Source organism: Dendronephthya gigantea, unplaced genomic scaffold (genome assembly GCF_004324835.1).
Source record: "Dendronephthya gigantea isolate DGI-Jeju-01 unplaced genomic scaffold, DenGig_1.0 000009F, whole genome shotgun sequence".
Classification (NCBI taxonomy): domain Eukaryota; kingdom Metazoa; phylum Cnidaria; class Anthozoa; order Malacalcyonacea; family Nephtheidae; genus Dendronephthya; species Dendronephthya gigantea.
Window position 1 is genome coordinate 582,722 of NW_021163019.1, and position 23,708 is coordinate 606,429.

Sequence of the window (23,708 nt, forward strand, 5' to 3'; positions counted from 1 at the left end):
TTTCTCCAAGGTTTACACCTCTTTTTAGCTGTTCTACCATAATGAGGTGGGAAATTCCTCTGTAGTGCCTACTGCCGCCGCAGAGAGCTTTACAACAAATGTCATGACATTTACTTATTGAAATGAGTGATCTTTATTTATTAGTTGAAACCTGGCTGCACTTATTGTCATCATTCTTGTTTGTTTAAGTTAAGAGGCTGGAGGCATGATCACCAGGCTCCAGATAAGGCACTAAAGGCAGATATTTTAATACCTTAAAAGATTAAAAAAAGCTTGTGGTATCGCCATCCTGTAGGAAATCGATAACTTGGAAAACCGTTGGAAAACTAAGGAAAATTTCAGAAAGAACTACAGAGATACAATAAGCTACCGACTGGTAGAAAATTGAAACAATGCCAAATGCCCAAATCAAATGAAAATGTTTATATTTTAACCACAAATTACAACAAATATTATTGTTTCCAAATGTAAACACATGACTTTTTAATACGTAACATGGCTAGGTTTACATTCAAACGTATGTGCAGGAGTATTGGAATTATTGTTCTTCTTGTTTTCATATACTCGTGGTTATCATTTGATGAAGAGAACAACATAGAATATTCAGAAGCTATGAAATCTAAAACGATGTTGGTGGATGATTTTTGGGTGCCAGAGAAGGGTTTATTGAGGAGTACAGGACCGGGTGATCATGGAAGCCCTGTTTACACCAGTGATAAAGAGGAAAAGCTAATGCAAAAATCCTACATGGAGTATGGATTTAACCAATTCATCAGTGACAAGATATCTCTTAACAGAACGATTCCAGATACAAGACCAAAGCAGTAAGTATAGTCACAGCTATTTAGAAGCTTTTAATTAGAGTGCCTTCCCTCCAGATAACTAATTAAGCCAGCATCCATAATTGGGGCCCATATTACCAAATTCATGTTAATTACTGTAAAGACAATTGATTTCAAAAGGAATTGGTCACACACAACATAAATATATAAATACCCCCCCCCCCCCCTAATTATCCATGACAGTTAGTGCTACACCACTGCACTAAAAAATAAGACTGTGTGTGTAGGGTATATTAACTGATTAATAATTTGACCAAGCGTGAGGTCTGTACTGTGAAATATCAGACTAATTGCCCCTTTTTTACTTGATCCATACTGTACTAAAAGCCTCTGTCTGGTATTTCACAGTACGGACCGAACAAGCGAGGTCAATAATCGGTTTAATATATATATATATATATATATAAGTTGTAAATTCAGCTAATTTTAGTAGAGCAAAGCAGGCCACAAATTACTGAGTGCCCCAGCAGTTGCATTGCACACTGAAATTAGGTCAATGTTATTGAAAAGAATATGATAGTTGGAAGAAGCCTGTCAATGTAAATATAAATCTCTTTTGGGTCCATTGATAATCCCTGTGTAGTTTCATGCACCCACACCTCAGGTGTTGTGATAATTCTATACTCAGTATATGGTTGCATGGTGACTATATATACAATACCTTAAGTATTGTAACTAGGTGACTATATATATACAATACCTTATTGTCGAGGGGCTAATATTGGTATTGATGGAATGGCTGTGTTCTTTAAGATATACATATAAGGTAAATAGAAAGAGATTATTCTATTATACCAACCTACTTTAAAATTTTTAAATTTAAAAATATCTACTCTGAAGGTTTTGTCACTTTCAAGAGGAAGTTTTTTAATGATTGTTTATGCAGTGATTATATGCATACTGCAATGTACAGTATATATACGTATGGGATACAGTAAAAATTATAGAATACAATACATCTTAAACCATGAAATATTCCTACAGCTAGAGGTAGATTATGTACATCACTTTCTATGCATTGATCAATATTTCTGCATACTCTTGCAGTGAGAATGGAAGGCCCATTTATATATTATAGATATACATTGCCAAAATGTTTAGCTAGATTCATGAAACACTAGCTCATATTTTTTTGAAGCAATTTATAAAGCAAACCAAAGTTTGCTATTTCACAAAATTCAAGATGTAAAAAATCAAATATTTTGTTATCATTACAATTATTGTACATGCAGTAACTCAATCTCAACTAATATATAGCTTTACTGAAATTAATCCAGATATTCTGTAGATTAGTATAATTACAGTGTCTATATATGTATATATATATATATATATATAATATTATATTATATTATATATATATATATTATATATAAATATATATATAAATATATTTAATATATATATATTATATATTATTATATATATTATTATATATATATTATATTATATATATATTATTGAGCATTGCACAAATAATTGTCAAACATATACTGCATAACTTTTTAACGAAAGAAGAAATTTCTGTCAAAAGTATTTATATACTACAATGAAACACGCAATTTGATTGGTTCGCATGCGTGCAGTATGAGAATCCTGCACGCAAATTTTACAATGCCGCTTTGCGCGGGAAATTTGACCGTCGTTTCATTGTAGTTATTTTATAAAGAAAATACTAGATGGTTTTCCGTGACGGATTGCGTGATACTGCACGGGACTTTCGGAAAGCGTGAAAAAAGTCTCGCAATTTCCCGCGTGCAGTATATAACGCAATCCTGCACGGAAAACCATTTAGTATTCCTTTAATAGTTTACTAGTGGTGTAAAAGCAATAGGGTTTTAAGTAACATATTTTCATACAATTTTTATGTGTTTTTTTAGATGTAAGCAACGTCGATATTATAAAAAATTGTTGAAAGCTTCTGTGGTAATTATTTTTCATAATGAGGGATGGTCAACCCTGATGAGAACAGTCAATAGTGTTTTGAACAGATCACCGCCCTGGATGCTAAAAGAAATTGTATTAGTGGATGATTTTAGCACCAAAGGTAGAATATTTCAATTACTTATATCCGAACCCGAATCAATTTTTCAATTCCCTTTGCTTATATTTTTGGAGGACTAGAGTGAGCACCACTTGAGTGATGCAAATGCAGTTGTGATACATACACCTGTGTGACATATATACATGCGCAGGGCCTTAGCTAGACCGCTTAATTGGGGGGACCCGGGTTACATTCATATATTCATGTTTACATATCATAGGAATAATAGCATACAAAAGCAATCAGTCGGACATAAGACGGATATATGAATATCCCCCCCCGCCCAATTAAGCTTTTAGCCACAGCCCTGTGCATGTGGTATGATAATTTTATAGGCATCTTGCCTATCGCAAATCGACCAACTTCATTTGATGATACCCGGCCTCCCTGTTACTGGCAGTTATAAGTTTAAAAAAGATTGAATTGAATATCGATCAAGCCACTCGCTTACATCTATAAAAATGGAAGTCACGCTCTAATTTTACGCATTAAATTTCTGTTTCAGATCACCTGGGATTACGTTTAGAGTCTCATGTGAACAATCTACAAAAAGTACGTTTGATCAGATCGAAAGAACGCCTGGGGTTAATTCGAGCGCGAATGCTTGGGGCATCCAGAGTTCGTGGGGACGTCGTCATTGTTCTTGATTCCCACTGCGAGGTGAACCAGGGCTGGTTGCCGCCTCTACTAGAGCCAATAACTTTAGACAGACATGTGGTGACTTGTCCCATTATTGATTCCATCGATCACAACACATTCGCTTATCAACCGATGGGTTCGTATATACGAGGGACGTTTAATTGGAGGTTTGATTACAAGGAACGGAGTATTACTGCAGAACAACGAAAGCGGAGAAAAGACACGACACAAGAAGTCTGGTAACTAATATATATAGTTTATATTTCGTTTTTCATTAAGAACAAATGCAACTTTGTTAATGTTCCGCGCGCTATTTAGAGTAGTTAGCTAGCGCGAGCGAACGATTGTCAGCGCGCGCTCACGATTGTCAGCGCGCGGTCACGATTGTCAGCGCGCGGTCACGATTGTCAGCGCGAGATCGCGATTGTCAGCACGCGCTAAGTGCTTTTAGTATACACCCGACTATCGTCTATTACAAATCTTACATTCTGATTGGCTACTCAACCATTGTCTATTCGTAATGGTGCACGCTTGGGAAAAATTTCGCTCGCGCGACCGTATAAAATTAAATTATTTTTCGGTGTAATTGCGGTGTATCGATTATTTTCTCGAAATTAATATACCTAGGTACAGGGTGCATACTAAAACAATTAGACAACTCTCCTTCGTTGTCTATGAGCGAATAGTCAACTCAGGCTTCGCCTTCGTTGACTATTCGCTCATAGACAACTCAGACTCGTTGTCTAATTGTTAAATATACGCAATATTTCAACCGTGTTTAAATTTTTTATTTTTCAACTGTCGCAAAGTGGACTGAAGATGATTTATATAGCCTTTCTCACGATGACGAATACGCTGCCATTTTGGGGCTATTTTTTTTAAAAAAAGTACTTTTTTTAGGCCCTTTATTCTTCAAATGGTCTGTTGATTCTAAAAAATTGCGCCTCATGGTGTTATAATTTTTTAAACCCATTTCAGAAAACTGAAAGTACCTAAAAACGTCATCGTCAGAAAGGCTACTTAAATCGAAACTAGTATCCACAATGATACTAGTGGTTTTAATGCGTAGAAAGACAAATTTATTAAGATTTACCTTGGATGACGAATAAATATAATGAATGGGACGTCTGCATTATACAGGCTGTCCCGAAAAGAATGAAACCCACATAAAGTTTACGTATTCGCTGTAATGAATTGTTAACTATCACCACTAATGATTAGTATGATCACTCACAAATAGTAGATGTAACTGCGATTTCCAGTTGAGCGGGTTTGCGAAAGTTTGTTCGTTACGTTTTGTAGTTTTTAAAGTATTTGTGACGTTATCTAATTATGTCACTAAGTGACACTCGCCACGTTGTCAAGGAAAAACCATAGGCAGCCCAGGAAGCATGCGAAAATTATGTATGCATGTTTATATACTATATATATTATATAAGGTAGGCAACTTTACAAGCTTTGAGAAGTATAACGATGTAAACAATTGAAAAATATAGCACAAATGCTGATGAAAACTAAAAAAAAAATGTTAAAAAAACAAAACAATGATAGTTTTCCTCAATTCTCATGCAAAAATTTTGTTCAAATAGAGTAGATAAGTGCGAAAATATAGGCAATGTTTAAAGCATTTGGTGCCAAAATTTCTTGTCTCGATGCTGAATGCCAAGGGTGCTGGTATTCGTCACTTTTTTTAAATACCACACGCAATATGATTGGCCCGAAAAGTGCATAGAAAAACATTCTGCCCAATCATATTGCGTGTTGTATTAAAAAAAGACGAATACCGGCCCCCTTGGCATCCAGCATCCAGACAAGAAATTTTGGCAGCAAATGCATTAAACATTGCCTATATTTTCGCACTTATCTACTCTATTTGAACTACATTTTGTCATAAGAACTGGAGTTTTCATTAATGTTTGTTCCTATATTTTTCAATTGTTTACATCGTATACTTCGTCAGAGCTCGTAGAGTTGCCTACCTTGTATAATATATATAGCATATAAACATGCATACACTGATAATTTTCGCATGCTTCCTGGGCTGCCAATGGAAAAACTGACAATTTTGTGAATATACAACGACCATAAATAGACTACAGCAGGGGCGGGTTGTTCAAAGCTAGGTTAGCGTTAACCCTGGGTTAAATTTTACTCAGTTGTTTTTGTTTATATGATTCTGCACTGCTGTTTGTTTCAATGCTTTGCAAAATAAGACTTCTATTCATCCACAAAATATTTATGAGAAAACATGTTTAACTGCATGACCGAGCGATTAATAATACTGATGTAAAAATTTGAGTTAACCCAGGGTTAAGCTAACCCGCTTTTGAACAACCCGCCCCAGAAAAATATAATGGCTATTCATCGCTATTCATATCTTTTAATTATAGTCACAAAATTGACAGGTTTTCTTTGACAACTTCGTGAGCGTCACGTAGCAAAATTATTAGATGAAGTCACAAACATTCCTTTTACACTACAAAACCTATCGAACCGACTTTTGCAATTGACGATAACAAAAAAGATGGCGGATGTACATTTTACCAGAATGCATTGCGGTCGGAAATCGTTTAAAAAGCGAACTAACGTCTTTTAAAGGACAGGCATAAAACAGAAAGTTATTTTCTTCCCTGTGTTAAAATTTCACGTCAGGAGTTTTTCTTGCCATCTTTTTTCAGTCAATCATTCTTAATGCCCGCAATGCATTCTGGTAAAATGTACATGCCGCCATCTTTTTCGTTACGTTCAATTCCACGCTTAACTTGAAATCGTAGTAGAATGAGAAAAGGAAATTTAGCCGTACCGTTGACGTTGTGAACACAACTTAAACTCCTTGATATCACTTTAACTGTAATTTTGCAGGTCTCCGGTGATGGCTGGAGGACTGTTTGCGATCAGTAAGTCGTTTTTTGACAAAATTGGCCAGTATGACCCAGGCATGGAGGTGTGGGGAGGCGAGCAGTATGAGTTATCTTTTAAGGTAAGTTACGATTCAAACAGCCAGTTGATTACAATTATTAGAGATGTAAAGAACATCAGAAGGGGTGTAGCATTGCAAATTTATTAAGAAAGGGAACGGTAGACGAATGTTAGACGAAACAGAGTCGCGCGTTTATAGAAATTGCATGAGAATATTGGGAGGAACTTGCATGACAGGGATTTTCTTATTTGGTAAAGAGAGTGCACAAGAGCCGCTTTAGGATGAATTTTTCGTAGTTCGTCTTCGTTTATTAACTGTGGTTTGTCCCAAACCGTATTGATACCAGGCGGATGATGATTCAAGACGTGCTACCCATTCAAATTCGTCTGAATAGACGAGGTATGGGGATAATTCGTGTTGAAGGATGAGCCGTCTGTTTGCCCGTGTTTACACACAGACGTACTAGAAGACGAACTATCTTTTGCTTGCCCAATGATGATCCGCGCACCTCTAGTATAAATCGGGCCAATGACAGCCTTATCCATCGCAACGTTCATGTTCATAGCTAGTTGGAGGCACCATAACTCGGTACTAAGGCACCATAACTCGCAGTGAAAATTGAAAATGAAAGTGCAGTGGTGTAAATGAATCTGTCAGGGATTTTTGGCCAATATCAAATGCGATAGATAGCGATATTTGAAGTCAAAGCTGGGCCTCGCTGATATTTCCACGATTGTTTCTCTTGATTTTCTCTTGATACGTTGTCCTTGTTATCACCTTTTGTAAATTGATACCTTGTAAATATATTACTAGTCTACATATTCAAATTATCATGTAATTTGTCATTTAGTCTGAAGATGTCTTAAGTTAAGACGAAACGTTACTACCAAATATATTCTTATTATTCTCAAATGGTTTAATTGTCTCTTATGGCTTTACTGAAAGCACTATGTTGGGCTTTAATATTTATACTTCGAATACGCTTCCCGCCCGGCACGTCTCTGGCAACAGTATTGAATGATTGTTTCTCTCTTCAGATTTGGATGTGCGGTGGAAGAATGGCGAATATCCCATGCTCCCGTGTTGGCCATGTGTACAGGAGAAATGTTCCCTACACTTACCCGAAGGCTAACGCTGTCTCGATCAATTTTCGCCGAGTTGCGGAAGTGTGGATGGACGAATACAAGTTGTGGCTCTATATCCGCCCCCAGTTTAAAGCTTGTTGATGAATACGGCGATATTAGCGAAAGAGTCGCCCTTAGAAAAAGGCTGAATTGTAAATCATTTAAATGGTACTTAGAAAATGTTGCAAACGATACGGTGTCCTTAGATTACGCTCTTTCAAAAAGCTATTCCGCGGTAAGAAATCCAGACTTACAGGTTGTTTCTCATTATGTTCGCTTTGCCTGCTCGTGCAGCCGTGACAGGCTTAAAAAATAAAGCGCGTTTTGCCCGCGCGGGCGAAGAGGACGTAATAGAAAACTGCCTTGACACCCAGATTGATAGTTGCCGCATGATTTGAAGAAGAGCAAGTGTATATGTACATTTCGTGTAAATTTCAAAATGAGCAGTCGCTTTATAGTCAAGTTTATCAAAGTTCACATGCAGCCATTTCTATAGTCAACTTTGTCAATTTTACAAAGTTCAACCTGGTGCCGGGAATTTGTTTTTAAAAAGATTAAAATAACTACAGTTTTAGTTGTAAAAAATTGCAAAAGAATTTCGGTCTACCCTAAAGGAGATTGGGGCGAGAAGGTGTGACGTCATTTTGGGAACACATAACTTACTGACAGCTTACTGCTTTTATAGATTCCAGGAAAGTCAATATAGTCAAATAAGAATTTAAAATACACTTGTAAATGTTTTGTTTTAAAGATTCTAATTTTGCCGCAATGTTTTCTTCAGGTGCGCAACCCGTCCACTAATATGTGTCTTGACACGATGAACAGGGGGGTTGGGGAGTTAATCGGCGTCTCGTACTGCCATGGTCTTCTTGGAAATCAGGTAAAGTGTTAATAGATACATGTTGTTGAATGAACTAAAATGGGTGTTAAATTGGGGGGAGGGGATAAGGGTAGGAAGAAGTAATTTTATTTCTTGCACTTCAGAGTGTGTAAATAGAATAAACATCTCTCTCACTTATTCAAAAAGCCAATTTTAAATAACCAACTAAAATACGGCTAAATAGCCAACCAAAAAAACAGAAAACAAATTCAGTCATTCTATTGTCATCGGTGTTGTTATGCAATGAGTAGATTTGCCTTAAGCACGAAAATACAATACTGTATATTATGCATGTGCGCTGTCTCTCCTACACTACAGGGTGTATCAAAAAAAAGGTAATCCAACTTCAACAAGCTATTGTACGTGAACTACTCAGTCTATGAGCGAATTGTTTTCACATTCGGAAAGATCAGGCTTTTAACTATCGGATGACATGTTTTTAATACCAAATGGTGAAAAAATGAGCACATACGAGGCTGATAAAAAATGTTAGTCGCAATCGCATATTTTCACCTTTGAGCCTAATTAAAGCAGTGCATAACAAAAGAAAAAAACAATTAATCATGAACATGTCACAGCATGCACTGGTTTTATGCCGCATTGCTTGGAATGTTCTCCTTATTCCTACTTAATATGCATATGCGGGTAGTTTATTCAAAAGCAAAAGTCCCAAAGAGAGTTAATTTTCAATGGTTTTAGTCCCAACTCTCAGAGGTGAAAATATGCGATTTCGACTAACAATTTTTATCAGCCTCCTATTTGCTCATTTTTTCACCATTTGGTATCAAAAACATGTCATTCGATAGTTAAAAGCATAACCTTTCGGAATGTGAAAAAAATTCGTTAATAGAATGAGTAATTCACGTACAATAGCGCACCAAAGTTGGATTACCTTTTTTTTGATACACCCTGTATATAGATATAGATCCTGTTTTAATATCTGTGTCATTTTTTTCTTTAAAGGGATTCATCTATTCTCACAAACGAGAGTTGATTCATGATGAAGATTGCATCGATATATCAAAGCCTCACCCTGGTGGGGCAGTTGCAATAGAAAGATGTCATGATCGTCGTGGAAACCAGGAGTTATTTCATACCGAGGTAAAATTATACACAAAGGTTTTTCAGTAGGAATTGTTTTCGCGAAAGTCACAAATGTTCAGATTTAAAGGGGAAACAAACCTTGCTATTTTTTCCAGAAAAAATACACGTAAACGTCGCTTTGTTACATAGTAACGAGGGATAACGGAAAGTATCGACAATATTTGCACAATGCTGAAATGTTTCTGTTCTTAATACGTAGGGTGCTTAATATTTTTTTCAAGAATTTGGGAAATGTTACATTGTTTTCTGAGAGTGAAGGAATTTCACACTTAAACGCTTCTTCCTCCCTGGAAGAAAATGACGCCAAAAGCAAAGAAAGTATTGCAAGTTGCACGTGTGACTTGGCCCTAAATGTCAGGAATGGTTTCTTTGCATGCTAGCATAAAATTATAAAAATTACAATGCTTTGCGCAACATTTATTTTCGTTGTGTGACCATGCATTATTGAATTTCTGTCGCATTAACTTTCTTGCAGAAAAAGACTCTATATTACAAGCCAGCTGGTCTGTGCTTGTCCATTTCGAAGGGCGACCGCGAAAAAGTTGTTATGGATCGCTGTGACGGTAGTGAGAGGCAAATATGGGAATTAAATTGAAAGCAGAAACGTGAGCTATATATTTCTAAAGAAATATTCACTATAGAGAGATGCACGTGCATGTATCTTACATAAAGTATGCGCACACAAACAAACACTGATCCATATGACTGACCTTTACACGCACAGAAACGTTCAGGTTGATGGAAGTTGTCAACAACTTGAGCAGAATACTGCAAAATGGCTTTTTGCGAAAAGTTCGCAAATCATCATTTCGCTAAATTACCCGTCGGTAATTTGCCTTTTCGGCGAAGTGTCTTTCGGCAAGGTGCATTTCAGCAAAGGGTATGTCTTTTAGCAAAGTGTCCAGTTATATGTAGGAGGCATTTTACAATTTAAAGAATGTTGATTGGGAAGCCTCAATTGTCGAGCGTTTTCTTCGTTTTTTCCGGCTGTTTTACGTTTTGCACGGTTGCCCTTTACGCATACGATCGCAATGGGATAAATCACCCTGTTGCAAACGCGTAATATTCAGTCCCTGGGGCCGGTTGTATCAAGCCCGTTTAGCTTAAACGGTGGATAAGTCGAAGTTAAGTACCACTCTTACAAATTAACTCTCTTGAATAAGTCAACTTGAATATTATGCACTGAATATATGTAGTTGTAAACAGTAGCTTTGTATTAAGGTCAAAAACATTTTGTTAGCTTGTTGAATAAAACGGCAGACTTGCTTTCTATTTTGAACTGATCCACCGTTTAAGCTAAACGGGCTTGATACAACCGGCCACAGATCATAAACAAGCTGTTCTCGTTATCGACATGCGACTCTATTTAGTCTATATTCAGCAGTTCTCGTTATCGACATGCGACTCTATTTAGTCTATATTCAGCAGTTCTCGTTATCGACATGCGACTCTATTTAGTCTATATTCAGCAGTTCTCGTTTTCGACATGCGACTCTATTTAGTCTATATTCAGCAGTTCTCGTTTTCAACATGCGACTCTATTTAGTCTATATTCAGCAGTTCTCGTTATCGACATGCCACTCTATTTAGTCTACATTCAGCAGTTCTCGTTTTCAACATGCCACTCTATTTAGTCTATATTCAGCAGTTCTCGTTCTCAACATGCCACTGTATTTAGTCTATATATATATTCAGCAGTTCTCGTTTTCAACATGCCACTCTATTTAGTCTATATTCAGCAGTTCTCGTTCTCAACATGCCACTGTATTTAGTCTATATATATATTCAGCAGTTCTCGTTTTCAACATGCGACTCTATTTAGTCTATATTCAGCAGTTCTCGTTTTCAACATGCCACCCTTTTTAGTCTACATTCAGCAGTTCTCGTTGTCGACATGCGACCCTATTTAGTATCTATTCAGCAGTTCTCGATTTCAACATGCCACTCTATTTAGTCTATATTCAGCAGTTCTCGTTTTCGACATGCGACTGAGATCTCAATCGATATGGGCGATTTAAGTTTACTGCGATTTTTTGCGGGCATAATAGCACGCGTATAATCATTTCTTACCGCAGTGCGCCTAAGATAGATAAAATGGAGAATTCATGGGGAAACGGAAGGCTATCACATCAGCCTACATACCAAATAGAAGCGACCAATCAGAGTATAAAGATATCGTTTAGTTTCGTTGATCTACAAGTATATTGTTACTAATGACTCCAACATGAGAAACCTAAATCTCCATTTTCAAAGTACAAGCATGAAATGTTTTCATACACAAGAATAAATACATTTGTTTATATTATACACTGACAGCTGGTCCATTATGTACCGCAGCACCTGCACGCAAACCATTAATTCATATCGACACTTTTTGCTGTAGATGAATGAGAATATTTACAGGCAGAGCCGCCTATGCATTTTCCCCGGACCCCATGACTTAAGAAAGAACCTAAATATAAAGACCTTAAAAAAATGTTAGGCTCGGTGTAGTATTCGCGCACAAGTCGAAAGTACGTGTGACAGTCTAAGATACGTTGATTTTGTTTGTACTGAAAAGTTTGTTTGTAAACCCTTTCACATCGCTTTGAAGTACTTTATGCCTCGCAGATATTTAAAACCATGCCGTCATAGAGCTCCTGAAAAATTTGTGCCCCGGGCCCCACAATTTCTCTCGGCGGCCCTGTTTACAGGTTCAAACAACGAACTCATTGTGATTTTGATTTTGAGTTAAGGGTATTACATTTTTACCTGCATACGACCTGCTACTGAGACAGGGAGAGTTCAAACAATTTCTCCAGATTCAAAATATAGTTAGATCGCTTCTGAATATAGAAACAGGTGAAATGCGTACCCAAATCGTGATATTTTAAACCATGCATGAAAAAGAAATTATTAACGGTCTTGAAAAGCAATTTTCTTAATAATATATAATAACCTTGCATTTAGGACAGACGTCAAATATACATCCTAACGCAATTACTGCAAGCGTCATGTATTTGTCTTTATTTTTCACGTGGATGTTTTTAATTTAAACTTTAGAAAACTTACATTTTCATCCTTATTACTTTGAAAGACTCAATCAAAATGGCTTTATTTTTCTAAATACAAGATGGGCAATTTTTTTCATTCCCACTAACAGGTACTTTGTATCCGACACACGAACAGGTGGTGCATAATATGTAAAAAAGTCGTCATACTTTATTAATGGTTTCAAATTTTGCATAAAATTGCATTTTAAATCGTAAATAATGCATCACAAAATTGTTGGACGACAGTTAAAAAGATGATGACTTGATGATGAAACTCAATGATCAACATGTCTCCATATATGGCTGTAGTGTTAAGCGTAAGTGCGTTTATATTCATCTCAAGAATACTCCAGCCTGGCGAATGTTTAGTCGCTCAAGCTTTCTTTCGCAAAAAAGATGGTGAATATTTAGCAAATCATGTCCTCGAAAAAAAACACGCAGAAACCGAGTTAGAATGCAGTATGTACTGCATTCGACATGGATCATGTGTGTCCGTTAATTACAAAACCTCCGGGATCGGTAAAGGTCGATGTGAGCTGAACAGCAAGACCATTGAAGACGCATCTGACGATGAAGGACGTATACGCGATCCTGATTTCAAGCACCTTTATGTAATCAAAAAGGTAAGAGGCCAGATATAAACGTGTATGTGAGATATAAGGAGATATATTAATATTGGACAGTGGGGTTGTTAGCGATACAAAAACATCCGCACCCAAACCAATACGCAAACGTCTGGGAGTTCTTGTGACTTAAATATAAAATAGATCCGCATTCAGAAATAATTTAATAAAAGCAAAGAAAATTCATCCTCCGCGCAAATTCTGCCTGTTTAGAGAAAATTCAGCTTTTACAAAACATTTCCTCACAATACACACATGCATTTACTTAAAAATTTCCTGTATCGTATCACTTTCAAACAGGACCCTTAGCGAAGGCCCCCGTTTAAAGTCTCTTTTAGAAAGGATTGGCAACTTCGGAATATGTTAGCTGCAGAGAAGGTGGTAAAGGGCACTATTAGCTATTTTAAATTTGTTTTTTAACCAAACTCATCATACAAGAAAAACATATTCCGAAAAATGACATCTTGTAAACTGAATATATGAGCTATAAGACAACAAAACAAGAATTTTAGGGTTATATTACGACCTTATTTCAAAGTTATTACAATGCGGGTATTTTAATTATTTGATAATGTAATAAGAAAATACGTTTTATTTAAATAATCAATGTTGAAATTACCTAAAATCGCTGGCGTTTCTTAGCAACAAGATTTTAATTGTTAGGTTTTAACAGTCCAAAAATGCTTCTTTTGAAATTCGAAAAGTGGCAATGACTCTTTGCGCGCGCCGAATACAAATTTACCCAAAATTTTCTTTGCACGGCTATATTTTTACACAAAATTGAAATATTTTACAACCAAACTGCTAATATTAGAATTTCCTTCCATTAATTTTCTTATATATTACTGATAGTGATGAAACTGTATTGCTGTACGTAAGAAACGGATAGAAGAGATGAGTTTAACTATATATAGCTACGATATAATTTTCTGTACTTATAGATACAACCGGAACCCGATCTAACAAGCACTCCACGGACACAAGATCTCTTCACCGGTAAAATATTTTATTTTTTTGAAAAAGACCTACACCCATTGACATAATTAATTGGAACGATATCTTACAAGAGCACGAATTCGTTTCGCATACAATGTTAACTTTCTATTTATAGAATAATGAGCTACACGTACCAATCGAAAAGTCATGTTTGATTGGTTGTTGCTAAACAGCTAAATAGTCAATTAACTAGTATACTGTAATACATGTATAACAATGCCTGGTTACTGATTATACCAGCCAGTTAGAAAGCGTACTCCGATCGGTACAGGATTACTCAGAATAATGAGAAATAGGGTTATTTTTAGGTGTTTTGAATCGTACAAACATATCACACCCAATGCCAATCGAAACGTCTTGCACGGCTATACGCATAAAGAATACTTCAGCAGATAGTGGTTTCTATTCCATAATGCCACAAGGACTCAACTTCTCGGTTCGAGTATTTTGTAACATGACTTCAAAGGGTGGCGTTGGTGTGACAGTGATTGGACATGACAGTGAATCGAGAACCTTTGTGGACGGATATGAAGCTGCAGGTTCTTACAAGAAAACCATAAAATATGAAATTTCCATGGAGCAGATTGTTGCCATTATGAACCAGTCTAAGAATTGTGAGCAGTTTATAAAATATGAATGTCTTGGAAGCACATTTGTATATAAGGGTGAACGAAAGAGTTGGTGGGTATCACGTCAAGGTTCAAAGATGAATTACTGGGGTGGAGCGGCAGTTGACAGTGGAAAATGTGCCTGTGGAATGACCTACAGCTGTGTAGGTGGGGGAAACTGCAATTGCGACGAAAATGATCAAGTATTACGCGAAGACAGTGGATACCTCACCGACAAAAACACACTACCTGTCACTGAACTAAGATTTGGAGATACTGGTCTAAGTTCAGGTACCAAGAAAGATGAGTATAGTTATCATACACTAGGAAAATTACGATGTTGGGGTTTGAAAGGTTGAATTCTGTTGTTGTCACGAAAGTTTATGAACCTGGATTTGATAGAAAAATTAGAAGTAATCTTTTTGAGTCCGAAGTTATACAGCAGAAATTAGGTTTCTATATTTACCTTCGTGCTTGAACCGTACCAACATGACTTATTGGGCTTCAACATCTGGAACTAGGACTTTACTGAATTAAGGATAATAATTTTGACTCTTTGTACTTTTGTTGCACAAGAAGCTTTGTTGAAAATTTTCTTGTAGATAATTGTAGATATTTAAAAGTGAAATTTAGTGAACGCAAAAATTTTGCGTTATGTTTGAAGAACTTAATATAAGTTACTATATAAACAAACTATGTAAGTAAACTAACTTTCTGATAGATTAGGATTTTTCATCGTTGTTATATGTATATATTCATTAGCGTATATAACTTTGTACCAAACGAGAGCATATTGACTAGTGGGTGGGTGTTTAGATCATGTAGCTTTAACCCACAGCATGACGTCGGAGTTTAAGACCGATAATTTTCAGCCATTAGAAAGTGGAAGTTTTAAACATGGTGTATAAACCGTATAATATATTTCGCGAAGGCCAACATTTTAGAAGATATTTTCGGTTGGGGCGTAAGTGGGCTTTCGACTTGCTACCCGGAATTCGAAATAACGCGGAACCCCCCCCCCTGCGGGCCCGTTTTCCCACCTATTATTTCTCGTTCTCCAAAACTCCCACGCGTGTTTCTATAACTGTATAGAAACACGGAAAATGTTTTCTATTTCTTGAATATTAATCTTTACATAATTTTTACAAGCGCTTCAAAAGAAATCAGCTGGGCATTACAGGAACGGCGCTGTGTTGGCTCAAGTCATATTTGACAGACCGAACGCAATACTGCAAAGTAGGGGGCCACACATCTGGACCACTTCGTGTAAAAACAGGCATTCCACAAGGCTCTGCTCTAGGGCCACTTTTATTTCTAATATACATAAATGATCTGCCTCAATGTCTAGAGAGAACAAGCACCAGCATGTTTGCCGACGATACCCAAATCGATAGATCTAGTGAAAATATTAATGAAATTGCAGAGAATCTTAACCATGATTTAGAAAAAATATCAACTTGGATGTCAGCCAACCAATTAACTTTAAACCATTCCAAAACGGAATACATGATATTAGGTAGCAATAAAAGAATTAATCAAATTGATGCACCTCCTCACATACATATTGATGGTAGGAAAATAGACAGAGTTAAAGTAACTAAATCTCTTGGTGTAAATATTGACGAAAACTTGTCATGGAATGCACAAGTGAACCTAATTACTAAAAAGGTAAATGCAGGCCTCAGCATCCTAAGACGGCTTCGAGAAATAGTGGATTTTAGAACACTAATTACAATATATCAATCAATTATTCAACCACACTTTGATTATTGCTCGCAAGTTTGGGGCTGCCTAGGAAAGGGTTTATCAGACAAATTACAAAAGCTCCAAAACCGAGCATTCCGAATTATAACACGCGAAAGCTATGAGATTAGATCTGCTGATATTCTGAAAAAAGTAGGGATCTCTAACCTTCAAGCCAGACGAGATCACCAATTAGCGCTTCTCATGTTTAAAGTTAAAAACAAAATGACTCCAAATTACCTGACTGAAATCTTTACTAATACCAATGCTATACATACCCATAATACAAGAAATAGCGAATACAATTTCGCATTACCTAAGCCTAAAACAAACAGCATGAAAAAGGCTTTCGCCTATAGGGGAGCTGAGGCTTGGAATAACCTCTCCACTGAAATAAAATAGCAATATCTCAAGCTTTAAAACTAAAATGAAACAAATATGTTAATGTTCACAATTGCCAAAATTTATATAATATATGTATATAGTGTATGCACTCGGCCTATTGGAAGATCACCCTTTTTCTTTCTCTTCTTTTAATTAATATTCTTGTAAATAATTATTTTGGTGAAATAGTACCGTTTTTAATAAAGTCAATAAAAGTCAATAAAGTCATTAGACGAATAAATCAATAATAATCGACCCCAAATTTGGCTTTTATACCTATGCCCTTTGCTAAAACTCGGAATAAGGCAAAGGCAAAATCTATGCAATGATTGAACAGTCAAAACTCCTAATCAGCTGCACTATCCTGCCTGTACCAAGGTATTGGCAGGTGGATTGCCAATAACTAATCAATTAATCAATATTGGATACAATAATCAAGTATTAGTTTACGTACGTTGTATTGTCCTTGTTCATTTGTTTTTTACACTAAGATGGATTAAACTTATTAAAACATTGTATTTCCATCTTGAAAAGCATTCCTCCGATATCTGAAGTAATGTATTTCTTTCTTTCGAAAAGCACCCCGAATTTGCACAAGATACTCACTAAAAACTTTTTAAAAAATGTTAACCCGCCCACAAACCAAAACAAATACTATCCTGCGGTAATTTTCATCGACGCGAGGACCTATATGACGTGAGCAACGGTGGGGATACATTTAGCCCCCGGGCGCTCAGTCCATCTACTATAGATAAGTCAGTGGTGTAGGCCCCCGGTTACTACACCGTCGCACATTTTGTAGTAATTTCCAGGCCAGTGTAAATGCCTAAGCAGCAGTTTTGTGTTAGCAGGGAGTTAAAGATATTGACGGACTACAGACTACGTTTGAAAACATTGAATGCTTGTCATTTAATTTGCCAGAGCTATTGCACTTACAAAAGAAACTGACCCCCCCCCCAAATTATCGTTCTAGTTTCGGCCCGATTGCTACATGCTGTAAAACATTCACCGATGAGGAACGTGACATGAAATCAGCCTGCAGTGTTCGGAACCTAATTTTGATTAGTTTTATATACAGCTCTGCCCTTGTTTACGAAAAGTCGATAATTTTTATTCCTGCTGTGAAACTGTGGACATGAAGACAGTTTACTTCACGTCCGCGTCTTGGATTTGGTGTATCTTAAGGTCCACAGAAACTGCGAGGGAAAAAATATGCAGACGACCGCGAGGGAAAAATACGATCGCAGTTGCCGTTCGCTTCCGATTTCCGAACGAAATGTTATGAACAGCTGAGAGCCTGAGAACGACAACAGAATTATCAAATCGAAAACATGTTAAGAAATGTCTATCAGACCGAGGTTTGACCTACGTTACCCGCTATTTTTTAGCTTATTTCTGCACAGTACTTCTGTATTTCTGCACAGCAACGACACATGAGGTTCTGCTATACTACCTTTATGCCTTTTGTATTATGCATACATGCATATATATGCATACATGCATACACAGGTTGTCTATTACTTAATGTTTGTGTGACGCACGCTTGTTAAAAGTATATAAATACTTAGGCGGTTAATTTAGGCAGAAATATTCCATTAGGCGAAGAAAATTTTTCAGTTTAAAGCTTTTAAGTTAATATTTTAGCTCGGTTTTAGTGATTTTGAAAAACGTTGTATCATATTTTTTTACACAGCCACTGGCATTGTTTATAATTTTTATTCTAAAGATAACAGATGGTGCATGACCACGCACATTCAGATATGAATATTGCATGGCAAAGCTTTTATCCCCTTTTTTAAAAAAGTATTCATGATCATCAACAAAAAATGTGTTCTTTTTACTTTGTGAAATAGTTTTACAAAATAGTTCGGGAAACGCCATTTAAATAATTTGCTTACGTTCTCAATTAAAATTTACAAACATTCCACCTTAACCAATTTTTGAAACGTTTTAAAACCCGAATTTTCAATGGAGATTCATATTTAATGCTTAAGTCGTTAAGACGAAGTTTCAGTCATTGAAAAGATGTGTGAGAGTATTTTTAAATTTTCTCATAACCATCGTTTAAACTAAACACCTTTCGAACAACTGCCTTAGAAACACAACCTGCTGGCAATGTTTTTAAAGGAATTTTAAACGATTTTTGGAAACCATTTGATATAAGAAAAAAGCTCCCAAACATGTTTATATATTGCGATTTAATACGCGGATATAATCGTATTAACCGTTGGTCTGAAATTAGGAACAAAGGTTGTTTATTCAGTCTCAGCATGACTCATGGCTGTCCTAGTCCCTATTTTACCACCAAAAGTACGATAGCATGATTGCTTCAACATGATCTGCCAAATGAAAAAGCTCTGCATGCGACAGAGATCATCTGTAAAAAACGTAATTAAGCTGATATCGTGACCATGTGAATCCAGTATGGTGTAAACGTTGTCTTAGGGAATTGTGCGTGGCCAAAAATGTTGCATAAATAATAAGCCTGCGCTTAAAAAGAAGCGTCAGCGACGGTCATATTCAGTGTCATTATGGCTGTTTTCGTAAGAGTTAGTGCGTTGATTTTCCTCTCAAAAATAATTGAACCAAGCGAATGCATTGTAGCTGTTAACCAAGCTTTCTTTCGCGTGGAAAATGGAACATATTTGGCGAATCATGTCATAGAAACAAAAAACGCTGAAACCGAGTTAGAATGCTGTAGTCATTGCGTTAACCATGGATCATGTGTGTCCGTCAATTACAAAACATCTGGAATCGGTAAAGGTCGATGTGAGCTCAACAGCAAGACCCTTCAAGACGCATCCAACGGTGAAGGAAGTACGATCAATCCTGAGTTCAAACACATTTTTATACTTCAAAAGGTAGGTTGCAACCTCGTACAAAAGGAGCTCGTTAACAACTCGCGAGAATGGCGGAACTTGTACTCATAGTCGTACTCATATAGTCACTCCTAAAGCTTGTAAATGTAACCTCGTCGGTGCGAATTTAGAAACCTTAGCTAGTCAGTAGCATCTACAACAATTTTATTTAGATTTATAGTTAGATTTGTGCAGCTCCAACCAGCGATGATACACCATACCGGGGAATTTGTACCTGAGTTAATCTCCATAGGAGTTTTGTGTAAGAAGGTTTCTGAGAGAATGCAAGTTGTTAGTTGTTTCACGCTTTCACACCTGGATTTTGTTTATACCACGTACTAGTAACCATTCATAACGTGAAAAAATGCATAAGAAAAACAACATAAGAAAAACAAATTATTAACCTTAATGGACTAGGACAAAATTTCAAACACTTCATATATACACTAAATTTTGTCTCAAAGATAGACTAACTGCTGATAAAAACGTCTTTCATTATACAAAAGTTCAATGAATATTGTAGGACCCCATTCCAAGATGTGATAATTACTTTTTCTAAAAAATAAAATTTACTGATGAAATAAAGTTCTAAATGTATGCGACACAGCCCCATGACATCTGCTGGTCGTCCCTCCCAACTCGTTAATGGATGTCCAGGCATTACACAGAAAAATAAAAGAGTATGCTGTAGTTGTTAAAAAATTTTAAACAATCCTCCAGGCTCTAGCTTTTCATGATCGATATGATTAAGCTCCGAAGTTGCAAAAGTAGACTAGTAAGAGTGTGTATTCCTCCTGAATACAACCCCATGCACGATGCATTGTCAATCAATATATTTTGTGTGACGAATTTGCATTACAAAGCCCCATGACATTTGCTGGTTGTCCTTCTCAACTGGTTATTGAATGAATATTTTATCATAAAGAAAAATAATACATATGCTGTGGATGTTAAAAAATTTTCAAAAAACGAAAAACAACAACATTAAACAATCATCTATATAGGCTTTAGCTTTTCATGACCTATATAATTATAAGCTCCGAAGTTGCATAGGTAGTAATAGTGAAATATTCCTTCTAAATACATTGCCAATCAATATATTTTGCGTGACGAATTTGCATTTCTAATTACAAGTTTTTCTTGATACAGATGCCTCCAAGCATGCACTCCACAGATATTACACTTATGTTATATTATAAATATATATATATATATATATATTATATATATATATTATATATATATATATATATATATAATATTTAGGCATTTAGGAGGAATAGTTCACTATTACTACCTATATAATATAATTGTCATTACATAAGTCATGAAAAGCTAGAGCCTATAGCCTATTGTTGTTTTCGTTTTTTGAACATTTTTTAACATCTACAGCATAGTACTGTATTATTTTTCTTTATAATAAAATATTCATTCAATAACCAGTTGGGAAGGACAACCAGCAAATGTCATGCATGGGGCTTTGTAATGCAAATTCGTCACACAAAATATATTGATTGAAAATGCATCGTGCATGGGGTTGTATTTATAGGAGGAATACACACTATTACTAGTCTAGTCTATATACCTATGCAACTATATATTTATATATCTAAAAAGATCGAATATGAAATCGTACTTATCACTTCGGAAATTAACTTCACTATATAAACATTACATTTAGTGCATGTTACGTAACTTACGTTAAGTTAAAAGCACGTAAAAATACGATATTTTACGTGGAAAAAATATCATTTTTACAAAGCAATCAAAAACGGCATACGAAAAATGATTGGCCAAACCGAACACCTGCTGTTATTTTCGAAATAAAACACAAACGTCTGTATTCTACGATATCACTCAAACTCATTGAATGGGAGATCTTATAATCTTCTCATAACATTTTCATGATGCAATTTTCAGTCGAATAGAGAGCTTGATTTTCCGTGGTTTACCTTAAATTTTTCCGTATATATTGATTAAGAAGGAAATTAGCATTGGTTGCAATAACAAAATTTCTATATCACATTCAATGAGTGTGAATGTAGGTGAGCTTTTTGAATACATCCGAAAGACTTTGTTAACTTGTTTACCAAAATTTATTTGTGCATGTATAAACAAGTAACTATATGATATAAGCTCTTTAATAATCCACCTTTTGAATTTTAATTTTAATTTAATAAAATTCGTCGCAATATTACATAATATTAACGACAGGAGGAAGGAACAGGACACAATGTCCCAATTGAAATCTACCGTCTTAAGATAAAAATTACAGTGGATTTACAGATGGTAAATACGTACAGATATTAAAAATTGATTAATCTAGAAGAGGTCCTATTAAAATCTAAAATACAACAAGTGTGTATAAACGTATCCGCCATTTAAGCCAAACAAATCGCGGTTGCCGTTCACTTCCGAACGGAATGTTGTGAATTGCTGAGAACGGCACCACATTAATTAAATCGAAAACGTCTTAAGAAATGCCTGTTCAACATCGGTCTCACCGCGGTTTGACCTAGGTTAACCGTGGTTTTTGCTAGGTTATTTCTGGACAGTATACTGTATTTTGCGTGAAAAATTTGCATTCCTAATTACGTTTCTTTCTTTATCTTGATATATAGATACATCCAAGCAATCCTCAGCCATCACAGAATCTCTCCACAAGTATGACTGCAATCCATTATATTATATGTATAGACCTATTCGGAAAAGAGCAAGCGCTACCTGTTACACCTGTAGCGAGTTACACAAAATTACAAAAACGAGGCTAGTCAGGTTTTCTTCTGCCAAAACAGGTCCAAAATTATTTGTTTTCGTAGCTTCTGACATGTCCAGCAGAAAAGTGAGAGTAAACACGATTTTGAAATTCAGAAAAATGAAAATCTGACTAGCCTCGCTTCCTTGTAATAGAAAGATAGGATAAGGAATTGTACTTTACTCATGCAGAAAGTTAACTTTATTTTATAAACATTTGTGTTGTGGGAGTTGCGTGGGAGTTTGGGAGAACGAGAAATAATCAGCGGTAACAGGGGTTTAAAGGGGGATTTGAGCTATATATGAGCATTAATTGTTCAAAAGTGGTGAAATTGGCGCTCCTAGATACTGTTGCTTACCAAAATCGTTTTGTGTGTGTATACTAGTGACTACGACCGCTATTTCTTCAGGTATTTTCAATCGTACCGACAAATCAGCCCCGATTGCATTTGAAACTTGCACGATTCTACGATCGGAAAATCATTCAGCGGACAGTGGAAAGCATTTCATAAAGCCACGAGGAATTAAGTTCAGGGTGCCAGCATTTTGTAACATGACCTCGAAGAATGGTGCTGGTGTAACAGAGATTGGACATGACAGTGAATCACGAACATTTGTGACCGGATATGAGGCCGCGGGTTCCTACCGACGAATGATTAAATATGAAATTTCCATTGACCTGATCGTTGCCATTATGAACCAGTCCAAGAATTGCGAGCAGTTTATAAAGTATGAATGTCACAGTAGTGTTTTCCACAATCATGATGATAAACTATTTGCTTGGTGGGTATCACGTCACGGCGCAAAGATGAATTACTGGGGTGGAGCGGCAGTCGACAGTGGAAAATGTGCCTGTGGAATGACCAACAGCTGTGCAGGTCAAAGAAAATGTAATTGTGACAAGAATGAATATACATGGCGTGAAGACAGTGGATACCTGACAGACAAGAACACGCTGCCTGTTACTGAACTGAGATTTGGTGATACTGGTAATACTACCACTGAGTATGGCTATTTTACACTCGGAAACTTACGATGCTGGGGTTAAAGAATGAAACATATATCCTGAAGTAATGTATGGGATTTTTGCTATAGCCTAAATAGTCAACATATGAATTTTCTTTTTGCACTAACTTTTCTTCCGCATATATTTTCAC

The 23,708-nt window shown here is 36.1% G+C and overlaps 1 protein-coding gene and 1 pseudogene across 1 annotated transcript; both read left to right on the forward strand.

The window, feature by feature from the left end:
• Positions 1 to 339: 339 nt before the first annotated feature.
• On the forward strand, positions 340 to 10,782 carry LOC114517820 (annotated as a pseudogene).
• Positions 10,783 to 10,843: 61 nt separating this feature from the next.
• On the forward strand, positions 10,844 to 23,708 carry LOC114517711. Its single transcript, XM_028537512.1, has 4 exons — positions 10,844 to 13,208; positions 14,150 to 14,204; positions 14,513 to 15,103; positions 22,962 to 23,708. The coding sequence occupies exons 1-4, from the start codon at positions 12,864 to 12,866 to the stop codon at positions 23,597 to 23,599; spliced, it is 1,629 nt and encodes a 542-aa protein (XP_028393313.1). The 5' UTR covers positions 10,844 to 12,863; the 3' UTR covers positions 23,600 to 23,708.